Source organism: Heteronotia binoei, chromosome 1 (genome assembly GCF_032191835.1).
Source record: "Heteronotia binoei isolate CCM8104 ecotype False Entrance Well chromosome 1, APGP_CSIRO_Hbin_v1, whole genome shotgun sequence".
Lineage (NCBI taxonomy): Eukaryota > Metazoa > Chordata > Lepidosauria > Squamata > Gekkonidae > Heteronotia > Heteronotia binoei.
The window spans coordinates 159565078-159582554 of NC_083223.1; the positions used below are offsets into that span (position 1 = coordinate 159565078).

Here is a 17477-nt window from a genome sequence, read left to right on the forward strand (position 1 = left end):
ACAGACAGACACAATTAAAGATATTATTTTTAAATTAAAATACAAACATGCTTAAAAGACTTCCAATAGTTTGTTTAAGTTGGAAAGGTGGGGGAATAGTGGAATTTGTCAATGCAGTTTTTAAAAATAAAACATTAAGAAAAAGCACAAGGCTCTGACACTGTGGGAATAATGAAATGACATTGTAAGCTTCTCTGGTGGTTTGCAGTGGCTAAAAAGGCAAATGCAATTTTGGTCTGTATCAACAGAAGTATAGTGTCTAGATCACATGAAGTGATGGTATCACTTTACTCTGCTCTAGAAAGACCTCACCTGGAGTATTGTGTTCAGTTTTGGACACCACATTTTAAGAAGAATATGGACAAGCTGGAACGGGTCCAGAGGAGGGCAATGAAGATGGTGAGAGCTCTGGAGACCAAGTCGTATGAGGAAAGGTTGAAGGAGCTGGGGATGTTTAGTCTGGAGAGGAGGTGACTGAGAGGTGATATGATCACCATCTTCAAGTACTTGAAGGGCTGTCATATAGAGGATGGTGTGAAATTGTTTTCTGTGGCCCCAGAAGGTAGGGCCAGAAGCAGTGGGTTGAAATTAAATCAAAAGAGTTTCTGGCTCAACATTAGGAAGAACTTCCTGACTGTTAGAGCAATTCCTCAGTGGAACAGGCTTCCTTGGGAGGTGGTGGGTTCTCCTTCCTTGGAGGTTTTTAAACAGAGGCTAGATGGCCATCTGACAGCAATGAAGATCCTGTGAATGTAGGGGGAGGTGTTTGTGAGTTTCCTGCATTGTGCAGGGGGTTGGACTAGATGACTCTGGAGTTCCCTTCTAACTCTATGATTCTATGATTCCTTCCCCCCTCACAGTCTACTCAGATTGGCAATAGCTTTTCAGTATAATGTCCCCCTTTGGCTGTGGGTTCCCACGTTACAGTACTCAACTAGATTAGGTCCCTTCAGCAGAGATAAACTGGCTAAAACCATCAACCCTTTGTTTGCAAGGACACAACTCTAGGAAGCATGAGTTTCAGCTGACCATAGGAATGCTGAAAATGTAGCCATCTCCACTCCATTTGAAACCATTGCAGAGCACATACAAAGCTGCAAGGAAAATGTGGAATTTATTTATTTATTTATTTATTTATTCTATGACTTATATCCCGCCCTTCCCACAAAATGGCTCAGGGCGGCTCACAACAAATGATAAAACAGTAAACAAAGTGCAAAATTATTACAATTAAAAAGTCAAAGCATTTAAAAACCATAAAATCTTAACATTAAAACTATACCGTATATTTCACTAAGGTCTGATAAGCTACATTAATCTAGTCAGGCGTAGGCTAGCCGGAAGAGGCTTGTCTTACAGGCCCTGCGGAACTGAGTAAGATCCCGCAGGGCCCTCACCTCTTCCGGCAGCTGGTTCCACCATGTGGGGGCCATTGTGGAAAAGGCCCTGTCTCTGGTTGTCTTGAGACGGACTTCTTTAATGGACATTAAAATCCACCCCACATTTTCTTTACAGCAGCCAGCAAAGAAAGGCAGGAAGAGCCTGGGAAATGAGACTCAGCCTCCAATCTTCAAAGGGTACTTCAAAGAGCCTTTGAAGCTCCCTGGCTGAAATTGAAAGAGACTCAGCCTTGAAGCTTTAAAGAGCCTGGGAACTGTAAGAGGTTCAGTCAGGGAGCTTTGAAGGATAAGGACAGGAGGGGGAGGAGGGGAGAGAAAAGAGCTTCATGGGCCTGATCAAAGCCTTGGGCAGGGGTTCTGGTTTGACACCCCTGTTCTAGGGGATTTCCACTCTGCTTTTCTCCTCTCTGGTATTCATACTTTCCCCCCCTTTTACTGACATTCAGCTATTCTCAACATTCCATAGCTCCTGGAAAACAATGAGCATGCTTGGTGCTCATGGAACTGGTTCCCCCCCCCCACCTCCATTCTTAGGGATTCATTGTATTCCTTGGGCGTGAGCCATATCAAGATGTGAAAGCAAGTTTTCACATGTGTATTACTTGCCTGATTGGTAACTGTGGTGGTAAGTCAGGTGTACACACATTTGAATGTGGGTGCCCTCTATCCATACTTTACTGCTTTCAATGGGACATGCCTTTTTACATTTGTTTGAATGTGGAGTTATGAATTTTATTTTGGTTCAGCACCCTTCCCCCCCAACTTGGTTTTAAAAAGGGAGGTTGTGAGCAGAAGATAGGCATCTGGGACAAAGTAAGTTGCTTCCAACTATCATCCATCATGTCCATGGTTCTAGTGAGAAAGTGAAATGGCCAAGTTTACACCTTGGCTGGAATCTAATCCCTGGAATGTGACAGAGCCTTGGATTGCAGAGGGCTAGATAGAATCTTTGTGGCACCCCTAAGAAGAGAGATTTGACCATCTGAGGGGGTTGGCTGGGCAGAAAGAAATGATAAAATCTTGTGGCAAGAAGGGAGAGGGTCCATTTTAGAAGGTTCATTTTTGGCTGAATCCATCAGGAGGGAGGAGCATTCAAATCTGGGCTTCTCTTTGACGGCCACCATCACTACATGAAAAAAAAATACAAAAATACAAATAACTCCCATGCTTAAAGAGCCTGTCTTAAAATAAGACCAACCAGTACATAGTTGTGGGCAAGAAGATTGTGTGTTTCCACCTGTCTTTTGTATTGGTTGCTCAGTCTGTTCTCCGGTGGTCTGGAAAGTGGGTTGTTCCAACTACTGGGTATAGGCTCCTCCCCCTCACCACAGGGTCGGGTCTTCCAATTGATCAGGAGGGGGGGAGTGACTTATACCTCCCAGAACTCTCCAGTTTTTTCCCGGCCCTGCATGAAGCAGGACGGCTTTCTTCCGAGTGCCTTTGGAAAAAGCGCTGGAGAACCGGACAATGAAGAGAAATGAAGGCCGGGAGCGTAGGGGCTGGTCCCCAACAAAACCGGCAGAGAGGCAAGCTGTTGGAGGGCTACTTGCGAGTAGGTCCGATCGTCGGAGACGACAGACCCCTCTGGAGCTCTGTTTCCTCGCTGACGCGACAGGAACAGAGCGGGAGGAAAGTGGCACAAAGCCGTGTGAGCCCAAAAACTGCAGCGCGGTAAGTCACCCAGCAGTGGAAAGGGACCTGGCATGGTTGGGAAGCTCGACTGAAGAGCCCTGGGAAGAGGCATGGTGCAGACAGAACTGTCTGGAGCCCAAAACTGCGTTGTGGGGAGACGCATAGTAGTGGGGAGAAACCCTTCACGGTGGCTGTTAGAGGGACCGAGTGAAGGGTGGAAGACGCCTTAAGATCCGACAGGGGGCGCAGTGAAGGCATGTTGCCTTCCATTTTATGCCATTCCTGCCCTTTTATTTTCTTAATGCCTCTACTTTCACTTTTGTTTCCAGTGACACGTGGAGGCAACAAAATGGCAGCTAGTTCAAAGAGCAATTCCCCCAGTGAGTTCAAACTACCTCTTCTATCAGGGACACTGGCCTCTCAGCAAGAGGCTCAGAACCCCGATCTCTCAGGGGATGATGCCAAGGCAAATTTGCTGCAGTGGCTTAAGCCAGAAATGCTAAAGGAGCTGGGGCAGGACCTCCGTCAACACCTGGACTCCCCTGCTTCCTCGACACTGAAAAGGAAACAGGAGGGAAGGAAAAGAGGCAGATATACCAGCCCTAGTGACTCTCTGGAATGGCGACCTAAGGGCAGATTTCATGTAGGCTTAGATTCGCCTCTCCCAAGTTCAGCTGAGGAGTCAGAGTGCTCTGATCAGCAGTCAGACAGGGAGGAAGGGGAGCTTTCAGAAGAGGAAGAACAGCCTGCTACAGTGCAATCTAGGCTTTCCCCCCTCGAATATTATTCAAAGTTGCTCCCTAAGGTTTTAAGGACCCTTAACTTTGTGGCAACTCCTAAAGAAAAGGAAGAACTGGATCTTGACCTTCCCACAGGGAAATGATGCAGAAACTGAGTAGTTCTCAAACAGGGGTTCCTTTGCCAGCTGCCTTTTTTGCTATGGTTAAGGCAGAGTGGGAACGGCCGGCTAAGCCCAAGGCCACCCAGCAAGTTTTTTCTAAGCTCTATTCCCTAATTCCGCAGGCCACTAAGAGGCTAAAGTTACCAGCGGTAGATGACCCTGTAACTAGTCTTATCTCTAATTCGGTCCTGCCTATGGATGCAGATGGTTTACCCAAGGATCCATGTGATAGAAGAATAGAGCAGGCTTTGCGCAAGGAATTTGAGGCGGCAGCCTGGGCCATTAAGGCGGCCATGACATCCTCATTGTTTGCCAGAGCAATGTGTACTTGGGCTAATAATTTAGCAGCAGCGGATAGTGGAGCTCCTAAGGAGTTCAAGGACGAGCTGAAAAAGATTGCCTTATCTGCTGCTTTTGTGGCGATTGGTTCATTAGATACCATGCAGCAAGCGGCTAGAGCCATGGCCTGTGGCGTGGTGGCTAGGCGCAACATTTGGCTTCGAAATTGGAAGGTAGATGCTGCAGCCCAGGCTAGGGTGGCAGCGGTACCCTTTAAAGGGGCCTTGTTTTTCGGTGAGGGCTTAGATAGGTATCTCATTGAGAACAGGGATAAAAAGAAGGTCCTACCCTCTAAGGGTAAAGAGGCAAAACAGAGGAAATCTTTTCCTTCCTTTCGAGACTCCAAGAAGCCTTCTAGACCAGGTCCCTTTCGTTCCTTTAGAGGAAAGTGGCAACAGAAGCGTGAATCTAAACCCTACTATTCTGGAAAGTCAGACCAGATTGCTAAACCCCTCTCGAAAAAAGGGGGATTCCAATGACTATGCTGGTCACCAGACGGCAGGGAGAATAAGGGGTCGTCTCTCTCTATTTGCAGACTCCTGGAATCATTCTATTAGGGCTATGCTATAGAGTTTCACTCCCTCCCTTCCAACTGCTTTCGTTCTGGCCGCTCACAGAGCAATGTTGTCAGCCCTTCAGCATTTGGTGGATATCGGGGCTGTGGAGTTAGTCCCAACACCCCAACAGGGGCTGGGAGTTTATTCAGTAATTTTCTTAGTGCCAAAGAAGAATGGGGAGTTCAGAACCATTCTGGATCTGAAATAGCTCAACAAGTTCGTACAAACGAAACATTTCAAGATGGAGACCTTATGGTCAGTGTTGCTAGCCATTCAGCCACAGGATTTCCTGGCCTCCTTGGATCTATCCGAGGCTTATTTACATGTTCCCATTCAGGAATCACACCGAAAGTTTCTGCGCTTCTCCTACACGGGGAAGCACTTTCAGTATCGGGCCCTACCATTCGGCCTGAAGTCCTCTCCTCGGGTGTTTACAAAGATCTTGGTAATGCTGGTGGCAGAGCTGAGACTGCAGGGTGTGGCCCTGTTTCCTTATCTGGACGATAATCTGGTGAAGGTGGGGTCATACCAGCAATGTCTGGAGGGCATTCAGCAGACCGTGACCATGTTATGTCATCACGGCTTTGTAGTAAATGTAGAGAAAGAGCAATCTTCTTCCCTCACAGAGGTTAGTGCACTTGGGGATAGAGATAGATATGACCATGGACAGAGTATTCTTGACTGTAGAGAGACGGGAGAAGTTCTGCTCCCTGTTACAAGGGGTTCTGCAACAACGCAGGGTATCGGTTATGTCTCGAGCGCAGTTGCGAGGAATGATGGTCTCGTGTCAGGACTTACTGTTTTGGGCCAGGTTCCACACTCGACCCCTTCAGTTTTTCCTCCGTCCCTTCTAGAACATTATAAGGAACAAAATTCACAAACTGTTGACGCTGCCGCTAGAGATGACAACCCAGTTGCAGTGGTGGCTGGATCCGGTCCGCTTCCGTCCGGGCCATCCACTCCACGAACCCCAGAGAGTATGTGTGACCACAGATGCCAGTCTATGGGGCTGGGGGACCCACTCGCAGGAGCAAATGATTCAGGGACAATGGGAGACCCACGAGATGAAGCGCAGTATCAACTTCTTGGAGCTCAGAGCGATTCGTCTAGGGTTGTTGGGTTTACAGGCAGTCCTGATAGGTCGCCATGTCCTCGTCAAAACAGATAACTAAACGGCCAAGGCGTATGTGAATCGACAAGGAGGAACCCGGGTGAAATCTCTTCACGCTGAGGTGAAGGTTCTTTTCGAGTGGGCGGAAGCCAATCTTCTTTCGATCAAGGCGGTTCATGTTCCCGGAAAGGACAACCTGCTAGTGGACTGGCTCAGCAGACGTTTTCTGGATCAGATGGAGTGGATGCTGCACAGGGATACCTTCAGTCTGATAGTGGACAGATACGGTCCAGTATCGGTGGACTTGTTTGCTACGGCAGAGAATCGGCAGGTGGACAGGTTCTTCACCAAAAGCAGAGATGTAAAAGCAGAGGGGACTGATGCACTCAGTGGCGAGTGGCCAACAGGGCTACTGTATGCCTTCCCACCCACTCCACTATTGCCCAGGGTGATTCAGAGGGTAGTGGAGCTAAGGGCAGAGATGGTGCTTGTGGCTCCTTTCTGGCCAAAACGGGCGTGGTTTCAGGAACTACTGAGGCTGTCAGTTCAACCCCCTTGGCGACTGCCGAGGAGGGATGATCTCTTGACTCAGGTCAACATGTCACATCCTCAGCCGGACCTGTTACAGTTGACAGTCTGGAGGTTGAGCGGTTGTAGCTCGAAGGTCTAGGTTATGCCAAGGGGGTGGTGGACACTATGTTGGCGTCACGTAGATTCTCCACTAACAGAGTATATAACACCACTTGGAAGGTTTTCTCTTCATGGTCAGCCCAGCAGGGGTGGGATCCATTGAAGGTGAAGGTTCAAGGTGTTCTTTGCTTTCTACAGGAGGGGGGCGGACAAGGGGCTTTCCACTAGTACACTGCGGCATCAAGTGGCTGCCATCTCTGCTATCCAAGGGGTGCGGGGGCGTAAGGTTTTGTCCATGCATCCGCATATTAGGCTTTTTTTGAGGGGTATTGCATTTCTCAAACCGCTACAGGTTTATAGGTTCCCTCCATGGAAGTTGAATGTAGTGCTGAATGCCTTGTGTAGACATCCCTTTGAGCATATGGGATCATGTGGGATTAAAGAACTGACTTTAAAATCACTCTTTCTAGTGGGAATCACCACGGCACGTAGGGTGTCTGAGTTACGGGCCCTTTCTGTTGATAAGGAACTCTGTGTCTTTCATAATGATAAGGTTGTGCTTAGACCAGACCCATCTTTCATCCCTAAAGTTAATTCTATTTTTCATAGGTCTCAGGAGTTGGTGCTTCCAAATTTTTGCCCCAATCCTAAGTCTCCCAAGGAAAGGGAGTTGCACAGTCTAGATGTTAAGAGGGCACTTAGTTTTTATATTGAACATACAAAAGACTGGAGAAAGTCTGACTCCTTGTTTGTGTCTTTCAGTAAAGAGTCATAGGGGCGACAGGTTTCCACTTCCTCTCTTAGTAGATGGCTGCGGGAATGTATTTTAATAATAAAATAAAATAAATAATTTTTTTATTTATACCCCGCCCTCCCCGCTGAGGCAGGCTCAGGGTGGCTTACAAGACATGGCAAAGCCATGTTAAAACAATAAAACAAGATAATATAATTAAGTACAATTAACAATTAAACATTAAATAATCTAAAAACAGCCTAAAAGAATATAATTTAATGGTGCTACTATCTCAGTTGTATTAAAGATGGCGTGATGTTTATTCCAAGTTCCATCTTAGAAGGCTAGTTGGAAGAGGGTGGTTTTGCATGCCCTACGGAATTGGTTAAGATCCCGTAGGGCCCACACCTCTTCCGGCAGTTGGTTCCACCATTGGGGTGCCTTTGTAGAGAAGGCCTGTTCTCTGGTTGTTTTTAATTTGGCCTGCTTTGGCCCAGGTACTTCCAGAAGATTTTGTGAACTGGATCGTAGTGCTCTCTGGGGAACATATGGAGAGAGGCGGTCCCTAAGGTAGTCAGGTCCTTGGCCATATAGGGCTTTAAAGGTAAGAACCAGCACCTTGTAACGAACTCGGTATACAATTGGCAGCCAATGCAGTTCCCACAGCCTAGGCCGCACATGTTCCCACCGGGGTAGGCCCATTAACAGTCTGGCTTCTGCATTCTGCACTAGCTGCAGTTTCCGAGTTTGGCACAGGGGCAGCCCCATGTAGAGGGCATTACAGTAGTCCAACCTCGAGGTGACCGTTGCATGGATCACTGTTGCCAGGTCGCCACGCTCCAGGAAGGAGACCAACCTCCTCGCCCTCCTAAGATGGAAAAAGGCGGATTTAGCAGTGGCTGCTATCTGGGCCTCCATTGTCAAGGAAGGCTCCAGTAGCACTCCCAGGCTCTTGACCCTGTGCACTGGTATCAGTGATGCACCATCAAAGGCAGGTAGGGGGATACCCTCTCCCAACCCGCCGCAACCTAAGCAAAGGACCTCTGTCTTTGCTGGATTCAGCTTCTGCCCACTCAATTTAAGCTAATCTTCCACAGCTTGCAATGCCCGGTCCAAATTTGTAGGGACATCGGCAGTTCTGCTGTCCATCAATAGATAGAGCTGGGTGTCATCCGCGTACTGGTGACAACCCAGCCCATATCTACGGGCAATCTGGATCTAAGGTGGAAGCATCATCAAGGAAACTCTGTAGCTGCAGCGCCACAGCCCTCTCTATGACTTTGCCCAGAAAGGGCAAGTTTGAGACCGGCTGGTAATGAGCCAATTCGTCCAGGTCTGATGTAGCCTTTTTCAGGAGGGGTGAACCACTGCCTCTTTCAGAGGGGTTGGGAAAAGACCCTCCGAAAGAGATCTATTTATGATGTCCCGTTTAGGACATCTCAGCTCCTCCTGGCAAGCTTTAATTAGCCAGGATGGGCACGGGTCCAAATCACAAGTTGTTGGGCGTGCAGTAGAGAGGATTCTGTCAACTTCCTCTAGGCCGAGCGGGTCGAAACGGTCCAGAGTCAAACCAGAAGACAGGCACGGAGCCTCGAGTTCACATACTGTATCCAATATGGCAGGGCAGTCACGGCGGAGCCACTGGACTTTGTCTGCAAAAATTTTTGCAAATGCCTCACAGGCTATCTCTAATTCCTTAACATTTGGTTTGCCTTGTGGAATGTAGTAAGGTTCCGAATTGTCCTAAACAATTGTGCCGGGCGTGAATTTGCAGACGCAATCTTAGCCGCAAAGTACGTTTTCTTTGTGGCCTTGGCTGCCATCTCATAGGACCTCATAAACTCCCTATAAGATGCTCTAGTCGCTTCGTCACGAGTATGCCGCCATCGCCTCTCTAGCCGTCTGAGACCTTGTTTCAGCTGGCGTAATTCCGGGGTATACCACGGCGCCAGCCTAATCCGAGGTCGCAGATGGCGTCGAAGTGCGATCTCATCAATGGCCCTGGAGAGCCGGCTATGCCAGGTCTCAACCAGGTCATCGAGGGAATCGCCAGAGGGCCAGGGATCCCACAGAGCCATTTGGAACCATTTTGGATCCATCTGGTTCTGCGGGCGAGCCGTAATGCGCTCGTCGCCTAGACAGGTTTGGCGTGGAGCGTCCACACGAGCCCTGAGGGCGAGGTGGTCCAACCATGGCACCGCTTCTGCGATTATATCGTCCACCATAACCTCGGCCACAAAGATCAGGTCTAACATGTGCCCGGCCTGGTGAGTGGGAGATGTAACAAATTGAGAGAGCCCTAATGTCGCCATGGATGACACTAGGTCCGTCGCCAAACTGGAGGCCGGGTCATCAGCATGGACATTGAAGTCACCCAGGATCACCAGCCTTGGGTGCTCCAACGCCCAGCCTGCCACAGCCTCGGGCAGGGACGGTAAGGCGTTGGCTGGTGCGCTAGGCGAACGGTACACCAGCCAAATCGCCAACCCCTCTCCAACTTCCCATGCCAGACTGGCACATTCAATACCTTTGATCTTTGGGGCCGGGAGCGCCCTAAAGGAGTAAGCCTCTTGTATGAACAACACCACTCCTCTCCCCCGCCCGCTAATCCGCGATTGGTGAAAGACTGAGTAACCCAGAGGAGCTGTTTTTGAGAGGGCCACCGTATCTCCCTCTTGAACCCAGGTCTCAGTCATGCAAGCCAGGTCCATGTCCTGCTCGAGTAAAAACTCTCGAAGGACAGAGGTCTTATTATTAATGGACCTGGCATTGCATAACATTTTACTGGCTTACAAGGTCAAATCCGTCCGGATGGGATCACGGCTCACTCTTTGAGGGGTGCTGCTACATTGCAGTGTATAGGTCCTTTCCTTCCTTGGAAGCTGTGTGTAAGGCAGCAACTTGGAGGTCGGTGCATACTTTTATCAAGCACTATAAGGTAGATAAGTGGGCTTCGGCAGAGGCGGCCTTTGGGAGGCGTGTGCTGCAGCATCCACTCTAAACAGGGAAGCTGGTCCCGCCCAGGGATGTACAGCTTGGTTATGTCCCAGTAGTCGGACCGACGCACTGACCAGACCACCGGAGAACGGAAGATTTGTATCACTTACCGTGAAGCTTCCTTCTCGGTGGACTGGCAGTGGGTCGTTCCGGCCCGCCCTTTGGTGGTTGAACAGCTTCCTGGGTTTTGGAGATGGATTCTGGAGCTTGTTCCTTCCTTTGGAATAAGTTACTGTACTGTGGTTTGTAATGCTCTAATTCAGTTATCCATTCTGTATGGTACATTGGATCATAATAAAATTATTCTCCTCGTTTACTTGGTACTAGAGTATTTTAAATGGGGAGGATTTGGAAGTTATTTTCTATAGGGGGATGCGGCTTGGATACAACTGGAGAGTTCTGGGAGGTATAGGCCACTCCCCCCCTCCGGATCAATTGGAAGACCCGACCCTGTGATGAGGAGGAGGAGCCTATACCCAGTAGTCAGACCGACCCACTGCCAGTCCACCGAGAAGGAAGCTTCACGGTAAGTGATACAAATCTTCCGTTCCTGTGGAGATTATGTGTATGGACTTTATACATTTAATAAATTCTTTCTAAGTGGTAGTTATTTTCTGTACCTCAGACCTCCACTGTTTGAACAAGGTATTCAAAATGACTACCAGGGGAATGGAGATTGCTATCTTGCTAATTCCCTGGGAGTGCATAACTGCAGTAAACCATCCCCATGGTAACCAGTCACTTGGTAGCAGGAGATATGGGTGCTAGATGTAACTTTAATTGGCAATGCAGAAGAGAAGCTGGAAGTGTTGGTTCTCTTGTTGGGTAATTCTGTAATTGACCAACTAGTGGCAATGTACTGAAGGTGAATCCTTCTGAGGGATGGATGAGATTAGACAGTGATGCATTACCAGATAGAGATTTGGGTCAACTATTGGCACCATCTCAGGGGTGTCGAATTCATTTGTCATGAGTTCTGGATCTGATATAAATGGGACCTGGTTGGGCCAGGCCATGTCGGGCCAGGCCATGTGTATACCTATTTAAGATTAGGTAGCTTAGATACAGATTTATAAACATAATTAATTTGTTTTTAAAAAACTTAAAACATGCTTAAAGCGTTAGCACTCGGTCTTAAAGGTGCTTTCTTTGTACTTCTCCCATGGGATTCAGGGAATGGGGAAAAGGAAGCTGTGGCTCTTTCCTTCCCCAGGGGACTAGGGGGAGGAGCCTCAGCCAATAAAAGGAAGAGCAAGTTGGCTCAGTAGCTCGGCTATGTGATTGCGAGAGCCTGGAAAAACAAGCTCTGCCTTCCAAAGGAGGATGCTCAGCTAATGGAGAAAATAGAGGTTTGCTCTGTATCTGTGATGCAGAAGGAAGCAAGAGATAGGGAGAAGGAAGCAGATGATAGACAGTTACTAGAGGGCCTGATTTGGCCCTGGGCCGCATGTTTGACACCCCTGACCCTAGATGCTTCAGAGGTCAAAAGCAGAGCAGGATTGTTTTGCTGCATATCCCTTTCCACAATCTAGCTTAAATAGTCATGCACAAATTACTCTTTAAAAATAGAATGTGTTTACTTTGTCCCGTTTTTTAACCTTAAGGACTATATCTCCCATTAGCCTTTTTAGCAACCCCAAAACATTTAGATTTTGTGCTTGTCAGGGTTGCATTCTGAGATGAAAATTAGTAATGCACAGATGTGTTCTCTATACATAAATAACCAAAGTGAGGGTCCTTAGACTTGATGTGACTGTGAAAATGAATACAGTTAAACATCTGTACAAATCTGTTAACAAATAGGGGCCAGTGTTTTTTAAATTAAAATTGAGCACAGTTGTTTCTTGTTTCAGGAAAATAACTTCCAACCCCCCCTCCCCCCTGATTAAATACAAATTCTGCCCTGCCCCATCTATATATTATTTTTAACAGTAAATACACTAGTATTTAGTTCAGTAAATACAGTAGTGTGCTGTTCAGGAAATGCAACAATGTGTTAAAAGAATGTAAAGACAACAAATTATGACAACATTAATATCAATAAAACAGTAGACCAACAAAAGTGAGAAAAACTTGGAATTATATGACGAATATATATGCAAAGGAGACACATTTATTGGCTTGAGAGAAAAAAGTGAATACATAGTGTTGTTTGTCACTGTATTATACAAAATATTTCATTCCTCTTATATCTTGCTGAGCCTGATTAGCAGTCTTCACTATCTCTTTGAAATTATGAATATATATTCAATACGGTGAATATTTTTCCATAAAATAAGTATAAAATAATTTTGAAATAGTAAAGGTTGACAAGGAACATAAAGGTGTATCATTAAAGTAAGAGTTTTATGGTGCTGTCACTAGTGGAAGGAATGAATTTTAGGTCCTAGTTATGTGACTGAATTTGATAGCTAAATTCTCACATCTCAAGGTCTCTGAAACAGAATCTCTGAACAAGAGTGGGTGGATAGAAATTTCTCCCTTTTTCTACAAAGCAGAAGGCAATCAGCCAGCTACATTTCTGCAGTTGTGTTAATCAAGACAAATAAGCTTTCTTCTTTCATAAAGACTACATGAATATGCTTTCTTACTCATTGGGAACATGTTAACTCTGAATGCACCGTTTGCTATTTTCGGGTTTGTAATAATTGGAGAGTCAGTGTGGTGTGCTGGTTTAAATGTTGAACCAGAACTAGTGGAACCCAGTTTCAGATGCCCACTTGCTGTTAAATTTACAGTGTGATTTTGGGCCACTCATTCTTTCTCAGCCACCTCACAGTTTTGTTGTTGTTATATTGCTCCAGCATCTTTTTCTTCATTCCTGGCCCATTTCAGAAATCTAAATGGAGGAAATGTCTTTAACAGGCAAAGGTGTGGAAGAAGAGAGGATTTAGTTTTGCACCTGTACTACTGTACCTTCTACAATATATATGTGAATATCAGATGTGCGTATGAATGTCAGTCCTGTGATGTCTAGCTTGGTCTGCATTCTGTAACAAAGAGGCTAGGAATGCGATTATGGTTGTTCTTCATGGCTATGTGCAATACCACATGTGGGCTTCATTTCAATATAGTTTTATTTTATTTATTTACATTATTTATCATCCATCTTTCTCATAGAGACTCAGGGCTGATTACATAGCATAAGTGAATATGATTAACAAGATGGGTCAAATGCGGATCCTGTGAATTTAGGGGTGGTGGTGGTATTTGTGAATTTCCTGCATTGTGCAGGGGGTTGGACTAGATGACCCTGGAGGTGCCTTCCAACTCTATTTCTATTTAAAACTGTGTCACCATAGGGTATCACAGTATATCTTACAGCATAGAATAATAGTTAAACAAAGAATCTGATATCAGAAATCAAAGAAAAATTTCCAGCAGTCAGAAAACGTTTGGCATTTTTGTTTATTGTCTCCTGTGTTCATTATAATAGTTTAGATAGTTTGTAACTTAGCAAACTTTTTTGTGCCCATGCTTCGATGCTTAATTTTAAAAAATGTTTTTGCTATTTACAGGCATCTATGCTTATGCTGAAGCAGTTCTGGAAACACCTAGAGCTTTTAAGACTGGAGTTCAAATTCCATCTTCCAAAGAAAGAGTTTGTTTAAGTTGGAAAGGTGGAAAGGTGAACACATTCTGAGAGGAGGGGCGAGTATCTTCCTCTGAGTTCTCTTCTGACTAACTTGAAGAGAATTACTACAGGGTTTTCCCCCAGCCTACTTCACCACATTACCAGTTGGCTTATTCTGACAGTGTGGGGCTTCATTGCCAGGTGTCCTCTTCATGTTGTCATTTGTATTGGAAGCAGCTGAGGACTTGGTCAAAGTTGTCTGTGGAACCAACCATGTCCAATGAGCTCAAGTAAATAGTATTAGGCTCAAGACGAAAAATCCCTGTTCCTCTCTATCTTCAATGTGAGTTTTAGTGTATTCCTCATCCTTGAAAGGGAGGCAGTGTTACCCACTTCATTGATTGGAAGAGTCAAGAAAGCATTCTTGTTCTACCTAGATTGTTCCTTCACTTTCTTCTAACTTGACTTGAAGTCCTCAGAGGAAGCACATAGTGATATTTAGTGAAAGATTATTAAATAAGGCAAAGCAGAATAAAAGGAGCCCTGGGTGGGAATTAATAACATTTATAGCAAGTTTTCTTCTGTAGATTACTTTCAGACTGCATGTTGCAAATTAGAAAAGCACATGGGGAACCCCTACGGACTTGCGGGGTCATTTCATTTAAACTTGAGTCCCCTTCCCCACACATTTCCATTTTCTTTCCTCTTGGCAGCCCCCATATTCTCTCCCTATTCCTGGCTTCCTTTTCTCCTTCCCACTGACAAACTTTATTTTTCTGCTTAAGGCAATAGCTGTATGACCAGTGATAGATAGATAGATAGATAGATAGATAGATAGATAGATAGATAGATAGATAGATAGATAGATAGATAGATAGATAGATAGATAGATAGATACTTTACTCCCCTAATCCACCTCAGGATTGTGAGGATAAAATGCTGTGAGAATAAAATGGAAAGAAGAGAATTCTATAAGCTGCTTTGGGTCCCCTTTGGGCATGACAGAGTAGGGATCTGGATCTCCCAGATTCTAGTCTGACACTAACAGCTTCACTACAATGACTCTCAAATTTTCTTCCTTTCCTTTGTCTTCTTGCACCTCACATATTCTGCCCAAATTCCAGGAGGGAGCAGAGGTGGTGCTTTTGCACTTGTCCCTCACTGCTGAGCAATATGTGGCAGCAGCTACTTCCCCCATCTCTACTATCAGTTGTACAGTTCACAAGTAAATAGTAGAGTGGATAGTATTCTTACTGAATGTAGCAAGTACAGCTGCTGCTTCTGACACAGGACAGCTATCAATCATTCAAGTAATGTGATTGTAGATAAGTAAGCACTGGCTCCAACCCCTCCCTACTGTTAGCATGTGTGCCAGCATAGCTTGCCCACCTCTTCCTGGTGTAAGCGAGGGCAGTGCGTGTTCTTCCACACCTTCTGGACAGTCAAAGCCTTATCCGGTATGCATACACAAAATGTCCCTAAGTCCACCTGTTAAACTCTGCTTGCTCTTCAAACATCAGCCACTCTCTCTACGTTTATCAGTCCTCCTACCTCTTGTCTTCAAATTTTCTTTGTTACTTTTTTTTTTAAATAAAGCAGTTATGGACCCAATCGTTGCTAATTCCACTGCCATATCATTCAGTTTGACTTTATTAGAATATTCTGCTCAACTCTGCCCTGTTTCCATTTTCCTGTGTTGCCCATTTTATATAACATGACTTTGCTTTTGTATTCTGCATACCCCATACTGAGTCTAAATAAATCTTAAAATAATAAAAGAAGCAAATACTTATCTGTAAAAACTGCTATTTGATTTTGCAGTTCTACTGTTAAATACAGTTGTAACATCATCTGCTGATGAAATCTATCAAAAAAGCCAAGTATTTTTTGCATTCCTGAAGAATTTCAAAATGCTGTTCATCGGTAATTAGTAACAATGCTTTGTCATGGTATTTTTCCTTTAAGCCTTGCTGTGTGAATTTCCCATCTATAAATTCCCACTGCTGTACTAATATAACCATTTAGAATTTAACCCAGGATAAATTTGTTTAATTAAATAAATTTGCAAAATTAAATGCTGTTAATAGATTTCATTTAAAATATTTTTATTTTTTTCAGTTAGCTTTTTGGGATCAGAGATTGTTAGTAAGTAAGGAGCCATGTGCCAGCATCTAAATGCTGAGAAATGTTTCATCAATGTTTTCTTCATCCTTTTTCTTCAATTAGAATGTTCCACCGGATCTCTCCATCTGCACTTTTGTACTGGAACAGTCTTTGTCAGTGCGGGCTCTCCAGGAAATGCTGGCTAACACAGAGGAGAAAGCAGAAGGGGTGAGTAGTATCATCTTTACCTTTTAATATGTTTGAAATTTAACATAGTGTTTCCAACACTTTTTATTTTGTTATAAGTACTGTCATATTTAATATTCTTAATAAAATTTCAGCTATTTTCATTCAGATATTTTGATTGGTTTTATTGAAGTTTTTAATTCTCAAATGCATATATTATTCCAAATGCACAAAAACCCCAAGTTTGAAAAAAATCCCCAAAGTGTGTTAATAGTTGTTTTAATAAAATGAATATATAAAATGGTGGGGCGATTTAAAGCATGGAGATCTTGTAAGACTACCTTGCAAGATTTCACCTACCATTTTGGGGTGCCTAAGCTTCTTAAAACAGTATTTCCTGCCTTGATTGAACATTGCCAGAGCTAGTAGGGCAAAAATGACACCCAACGAAGAAGATAAGAATGTTTGTGGAGAAACAAAAGTGAGGAGAGGAATGGCAAATGGGAGGGAGGTAAGTGGGGTTTCCAGCCTTTGAGGTGGGAGGAAGAACTTGAGGGTCAAAGGATGGGGAGAAAATTGTACTAAGAAAGATGTATTGCAACAGTTTAAAAAGGGTCAGTTACTAAAAAAGTAGGTATTTTCACAATCATATGACCCACCATGACCTGGATACCCCAGGCAAGCCCAATCTTGTCAGATCTCAGAAGCTATGAAGGGTTGACTCTGGCAAGTACTTGGATGGGAGACTCATTGGAATACCAGCAGTCTGGAGGTGGGGGCAGTCAAGCCACCACTCTGAATGTCCAAGCCCCACTAGTGCTCGCCAGAAGTTTACCAGGAGAAAGAAGTGGATTCTATGGCATTATACTCCATTGAAGACCCTCCCTAAACCCTGCCCTCTTTAGGCTCCACCCCCAAAATCTCCAGGTATTTCCCAACCCAGAATTGGCAGCCCTTGATGATGGTTGTCAATAAAGTTGGAATAAACTGGGAATCAAAATAACTGGAACAATGAAAGACATGGTGTGATGGACTCAGGAACTTAGCCTGAGAAGCTGGAGAACAGGCTTGCAGCGATTGGCTGGGACACAGCCATGGTAACTAAAATGTAGTGAAATGAAGAGGCTTGCAGCAGGGAACACCTCAGGGCTTTTCAGTTTAAGTTTGGAGTCTTCAGGGAGAGTCTGGAGCATGAAGACTGTGGGCTTAGCCTGGTCAGTTGTGACGTGAAACAACTGGACAAGGAGCTGAGAACAGTTAGTGGGGCTGAATTGCTTGTGGAGACAGAGCTGGGCTGAGCTTCTGTCTGAGAGA

The 17477-nt window shown here is 45.1% G+C and overlaps 1 protein-coding gene across 1 annotated transcript in view; it reads left to right on the forward strand.

Annotated features, from left to right (window-relative positions):
* Positions 1–17477, forward strand: part of RYR2 (ryanodine receptor 2) — a 757628-nt gene that overhangs the window by 182310 nt on the left and 557841 nt on the right. Inside the window, exon 3 of the mRNA XM_060243352.1 lies at positions 16101–16205. Within this exon, the coding sequence (XP_060099335.1) occupies positions 16101–16205 (105 nt within the window). The remainder of the gene's footprint in view (positions 1–16100; positions 16206–17477) is intronic.